The following is a 6,752-nucleotide window of genomic DNA, read 5'->3' on the forward strand; positions in this document are numbered from 1 at the left end:
TTATGTATACTTTTTGTTCATTTTAATTTTTGAACTAATATGATTCTTAAAACTATAGAATGTAAAGTTTAAATGGGCCTTTCATGTTATATCATTAAATTTAGTAATACTATTTCTCGGGCATTAGGTTTTAACTCTTATAAGAATATACATATTTTTTTCTGTTAATGTACAAATATTTTTCCGATGTGTTTTGGATATTCCTTCTCTAATAAAAAGAGATACCATTTTGTTTTCGGTTGTACAAGAAAGAAGATCAAGCATTTTTCTTTTTTAAATTTAATAAGCCACATTAAAGAAGGAACGTTGCAATGCTACACGCTACATTAACGACGTCTCCAGAGTAACTGAATGACGGTTCATATGGAAATCGCAGGTAAGCGTCTCATACAACAACGCCCCCTATAGTTCGTTGCGATCGCGAATAATTTAAACAAACTACCATAAATAATTATTAATTAAAAATCGTATGAAGAATTAGTCGTATTAAAATTTAATTCAATCATTATACTTAATTTATTCTCAATAAATAATTAATTTATTACTCTTTATTTCCCTATAATCAAGAAATAAAAACTCGTCGTGGACGCAGCTGATTAATAAATCGTTTCCTGGTTTTTGGATCTTACTCCTAAATGGTTCTAACGAAACCGCTTGCAAACATACAAAAAAGTTGAATCGGTTTTCATCTTAAGAAAAGAGTGGAGATAATTCCATTTTTTTCTTTTAGCTATGAGCAAACGATTTTACGTTGAATTAAAAATATAAAAATTTTCCCTTTTATACGAAATCTTTTTCAACGCTGTATCGATATTTTTTATTGCAACTTTTTCATCGTAATTAAAATTCATATGGAATATTCATTTGGAATTTGATTGGTGCATTTTAAACAAAACGATCAAGCTGGATCGGTAAGAATGTTCCCTAAGTTTCTAAATAATCGTGAATTGTAACTTGTAATTTATTTTATTGCGAATTGTAATTTTTCAACGCTTTTATTATTCTTTAATATTTTAACTTTTTCCATTGTATTTTGTTTTTCAGTTAGAATTATTTAAAATCTTGAAAAAAGAACTAATGCTAAATGAATATTGACATCAATGAATTTAATCGTTCGAAAAGTAGACCGCCAAATGGTTTACTTTTTAAAAGTTAAAGAAATTTGGAGGGATCTCCAAAAGCTTCGTCTCGCCAAACTGACCCCGAACTGACTCGCTGTCATCTGTTTTTGTTTATGTATTAGCTGCGAAAAGGTATAATAAGGAATGGATTATAAAAAATTTTTGTGGAATTTTTATGGAATACGGAATTGATTAGATTGATACGGAATTTTTATTTTAACCTTGCAGCTTGTAAATAGTAACTTAGCTATTTTTGTGAATTAGCTGAGTTCAACAACATTGGTTCTCTGAGCATTGGTATTTCATGAAATAACTAGACCAGTCAGTTAAAAGTATATAAAATTATTGAATTCTACGATTCGGCTAGTATTCTATAGAATAACGATTACTGAATCGTTTAGTATAAAATACGGCTTTGCAGGGACGTGTGTGTGTGTGTACGCTTAATTCCGTTGCTTTTAGACGTAGTAATTGATATGAGCAATAATAAATTATATCACCTGATTCAGCTTATTATTTATTAATTATCCGCAATAGGAATAAAATGTAATTTTCGAGAGATTTTAGCTATTTATGATTTTATAATTTATAAAATAAATTTGAAATGGTTTATTTTTCACTTTAATGGTCTATCATTAGTTATTTCAGAGAATAATTAGGTAAAGTATGAAATTTTTCATCTATTACATACTTAAACTGACTTGTCTAGTTATTTCATGAAACACCTAGTTATTCTATGACTTGTTCTATGAATAACAGAAATACACTTTAACGGTAATATATAAACTGGAAATATCGATTTTCATAAATCTGCTTAAATATCAATTTCTAATTGTATTTTTTTATTTAATACTTTAAACCACTAAATATGAAGAAGTCTTTTGGTAAAATTAAGAAACTAGACAAATAATATTATTAATCATAATAATAATAAATATATTTTAAAAAAAATACTTTTAATTTTTTTTTTAATGTTTAATTAAAATATCTGAATATTACTGTTTGGCAGCAGATATTCGAATATTACCACCGCAGTCCTAAGACAATAATTCTTCTTCTTCTTCTTTTTTTTTTCGAATTTTTTCCTTTAGCAACTTCGAAGTGAATTTCCCTAGAAATCCACTCCTCCTTTTGGGTGAATTTGGACTGTGCTAGGAAGGAGATATGGCTCAATCTTGTGGCGCCATCTTATATGTAACATCGGAAATAAAACAGATTTTATTGGAAAGTTCTAATGACACACGTGTTGGTAAAAGATGCATGTATCAAGTTGTTAGAAATAAAACACGTTAGAAATCGAATAAATTCGCTGTTTTTAAGTGAAATAGTTTCAATTTAAAAAACTGGTGTTTTCAATTAATCAAGCAGATTTTAATCATGGTGCCACATTGTTGCGTGCCATTTTGTAAAAAGGATGATCGGAGAAAAAAGGGCCATGATGTTTCGTATCATGAATTTCCTTGTGATACTGATGTGAGAATAAAATGGATCAACGCAATAGCAAAAAAAGGTAAGTTCCATTTTTTTTTTAAATATAAATACATTTTTTTTTAATTGAAACATTATTATTACTCAATTACTGATAATTAGGGTTTCAAGTTTATCGCAGTACGAATTTCCACGAACAGTTAATATTTTTTAATTTGTTAATTTTTAAACAGCAACAAGATATTTGCGCGGAACTTTTAAAATTGTAAATGTTTTGGTTTTCGAATTTATAACTTTCATTTTAAAATTCGTCTGCTCTCGCCATCATGGTTTTCGGGTTAAATTCTTTATTTGCGTTCCATACTGGATTTTTTTTTCTTTCTGTTTTTACACTATTTTTCAGACTTTTGAGTAATTTGAACGAGAATAAAGTTGAAATAAAATTTTATTAGATATTGATCATTTTTACAACTTCAGTAGATTTTTCTTTTTAATTGTCAAGTAATAAAAATATGCAATTCGTGGTTTAGAGTAATTAATTCAAAACTACACATTTGTCTGTTTTTCGATTTTTAAAATTTAATTTTATTTTAATTTAAACTAATAAACACCTATTTGGGTTTTGCCGGAAAAAAAGTTTTTTTTTTCTACTTATGAAAAAACAAAGATATTTGTCAAAAATTTTAAAAAACAGGCAAATGTATAATACTAAACTTCCTTTCGAAAAATGCTGATCGCAGCATTTTATTGGTTTTATTTTACTAGAAAAAAATTAAAAGACTATGTAATGTTGAACCCAATCCAAAAGACAAGGGAACCTTTGGATCTAGTAGTGGGAAGAAAATTTGTGTTTGTGTAGGAATTTTTGATAGAACTAACCCACCTTTGCGATACATTGAGAAAAAAACCTCCCATAGTAAGCCGGATGGCAAGAGGACTTCTAACCTACCGAAATTGGCCAAATCCACCTGAGTGATCGAATTCTAGAAAAGTCCAATATTTAAAAATCAGTTTCTCATTTCAACTATTCGACTGTTTTCCGGTAAAATTTCGTTGTTTTAATACAGATATAAAAAGATTCAATAAAAATGGGCGTTATAACATGAGATTGCTATAACGTGAGTACACAAAAATATCGCAAATATTTACTTAGAATTAATAAATGCTGAACAGCTTTTGACGGAAACATTTTTCTTCGATTCTTCTCTTTCAAATTTTTTAATCTCTGTTCTAAGCATATGACATTCCGCTGTTTAAGAGTAAATATTTTCATAAAATGGCATATACACGCATTTTAACTTCACAATAAACCCAAAAGTAAATTTTCATTCATTCTTTTCGCCATATACAGTCCCTGGCCAAATTATTAAACGCACTACAAGATTTTAAGAAAAATCTTAATTATCAAGTGATCCTATATAGCTCTGTTGTTTTTATGCGACTGAAACCGGTTTCCACTTGTTTACAATGGTGTATCAATTGGTTAAATTAGACGTTATATTATCTAAATATAGAATATTTATTATAACAGGTATTATATTAGTATATTATAATAATTAAACCAAATTATTAGACGCACTGTAGTGTTTTAATGATTACATGTTTTGTACGAGTTTATATGATTGAAAATGATTGATGAATGGGGGTTAATTTATGTTCATTTCTTGTGTAGAAAAAACTTTCACACTAAAAGAGAGAGAGAGAGAGAAAAAAGAAAAAACAAAATTGTTTTATTGCTAACTTAATAATTTCCCATATCTTTCTCTCTTTGTCGTTTCTTTTAGATCCTAAAACAAATAAATTATGGTTACCAAGCGATTGCTCTGTGGTTTGCAGTTTACGAATCAAGGAAATGTTATATATATTTTTTTTTTGGTTGCTAATTTGATAGTTTCCACTCTCTTTCTTGTCGTTTCTTTTAGATCCTGAAACAAATCAACTGTGATTACCAAGCGATTGCTCTATGGTTTGCAGTTTACATTTCAAAGAAATTGTTTTTTTGTTAACTTAATCGTTTCCAATCTCTTTCTTTCTTTTCGTTTCTTTTAGATCCTAAAACAAATAAATTATGGTTACCAAGTGATTGCTCTAAGATTTGCAGTTTACGAATCAAGGAAATTGTTTTTTTGCTAACTTCAATCTCTTTCTTGTCGTTTCTTTTAGATCCTAAAACAAATAAATTATGGTTACCAAGCGATTGCTCTATGGCTTGCAGTTTACATTTCAAGGAAATTTTATTTTTTTGCTAACTTCAATCTCTTTCTTGTCGTTTCTTTTATGTCCTAAAACGAATAAATTATGGTTACCAAACGATTGCTCTATGGCTTGTAGTTTACATTTCAAGCAAAAAATTTTTTTGTTAACTTAATTGTTTAGAATCGCTTTCTTGTCGTTTCTTTTATATCCTAAAACGAATAAATTGTGGCTACCAAGCGATTGCTCTATGGTTTGTAGTTTACATTTCAAGGAAATTGTTTTTTTGCTAACTTAATTGTTTCCAATCTCTTTCTTGTCATTTGTTTTAGATCCTAAAACGAATAAATTATGGTTACCAAGCGATTGCTCTATGGTTTGCAGTTTACATTTCGAAAAGAACTGTTTCAGAACTTCATCCTCATACGTCATGAAGCGACATCCTCATCTCAAAAGGCTTGTAAAGGGAAGCATTCCGACAATATTTCCTGGACAGCAAATTAAGGTTAGTATACTTTTATGATAGCACGATAAATTTTCGAAAATTTTATGAGAATTAGACGAAGCATTATCGCTGTTAATCCATGAAAAACCGAGAAATTAAAATTGAACCTATTTATTTTTTGGAAGAAACTGTAAAAACTGTGTCATAGTATTTATTTTTAAGAATGTCTTTATTTAGATATTGAACATTAAAAGCTACACTGAAATCTTGATCAGGACCGCTTAAGAAATAAACCGGAAATCACTATTTTATGAAGTTTGCGTAAAAGAAACTGCCTCTAGTAATAAAAGAAAGAGTGTTGTATGTCGGATTATATCGTATGTAGTCCCAGAATTGTCTTTTCATGAACCCTGAAATTCGCATAGCAAATGCAAGTGGCAATTTTAGGCCTCCCAACCTTAAGAGCAGTGCAAAATATTCAAATAAATATGAAATGCGAACAATTCAAAGTAAAAGTTAATTTGGATGGTGATTAACAATTTAATTACCATGGCGGCACCTGTGAAGGATACTGTTTGATATTGCAGTTAAAGGAAGAAACTGTTAGCCTTTTACCTGTCAAGTTATTTTGATGATTTGTGTACATAAATTGAAAATTTTTTTTATTGCAAAAGTAAAATGTTTAATACAAAATAAAATATACTTTACATCCATAAAAATTTTAAGATTTTGTTGTCACTGCATTTTCGTTTGAGGCGGCTGCCACTCAGTATGGATAAAGTTCACTTCTAGTAGAGCATTATTTTTCATAAAAATTAAATTTTTTAAAATTATTTTCTAAAAAAAAGAATAATCTATCTAACGTTTTAATGAACTGGATGTCACTTTGCAACAAAAAATGACGTGCACTTGGAACATAAACCTCTACCCTTTGAAATCTTCAGTAAAGTGCTGCCATCTATTGTTTTAAATTGCACCTAAATTATCCTTTCCCGAGATTCTGGTTTGACAAAGAGATGAAGCCAGATATTCGGGAAATTCCAGATATAGAAAGAAAAAATTACCCCAAGTAATACTCGGACGTGAAATTTTGAAACACCAGTGATCCGAGATTATTTAGAGCTTGGCAGAAATGAAGAGAGTGAAAAAATTTCATCTTTATGGTCATTCAAAGAACTTCTTTTTTTACAGAAAAGACGGTCTCGTCAGTCGTATACTTAGACATATTGGAAAACTTCGTATTTCCACAACTAGAAGAGCTTCAGCCGCATGTTTTTTTGCAACAAAATGGTGCATCACATCATTGGGGTATCATCGTTCGTAGTTCTTTGAATGACCATTTTCCAGGAAGATGGATTGGGTGAGGAGGTCCAATTCCTTGGCCACCCAGATCACCTGATATAACGGCGCTGGATTTTTTTGGGGGGGATTTATAAAGAACAATGTTTACAGAAGGATCGTGTCGAACATTGATGACCTAAAAGTCAGAATTACAACCGCAATAGCCTCTGTGGATGCCGACATGCTTGCCGCTACCTGGCGTGAAATTGACTATCGACTTGATA

The 6,752-nt window shown here is 29.7% G+C and overlaps 1 protein-coding gene across 1 annotated transcript in view; it reads left to right on the forward strand.

Moving 5' to 3' along the window:
• The first annotated feature begins 2,329 nt into the window (after positions 1-2,329).
• LOC122272072 (uncharacterized) overlaps positions 2,330-6,752 on the forward strand; it is a 33,782-nt gene continuing 29,359 nt past the window's right edge. The window contains exon 1 of the mRNA XM_071185490.1: positions 2,330-2,631. Coding sequence (XP_071041591.1) covers positions 2,499-2,631 — 133 coding nt within the window. The 5' untranslated portion in view covers positions 2,330-2,498. The remainder of the gene's footprint in view (positions 2,632-6,752) is intronic.

The sequence above is a fragment of the Parasteatoda tepidariorum genome, chromosome 9 (assembly GCF_043381705.1).
Source record: "Parasteatoda tepidariorum isolate YZ-2023 chromosome 9, CAS_Ptep_4.0, whole genome shotgun sequence".
Classification (NCBI taxonomy): domain Eukaryota; kingdom Metazoa; phylum Arthropoda; class Arachnida; order Araneae; family Theridiidae; genus Parasteatoda; species Parasteatoda tepidariorum.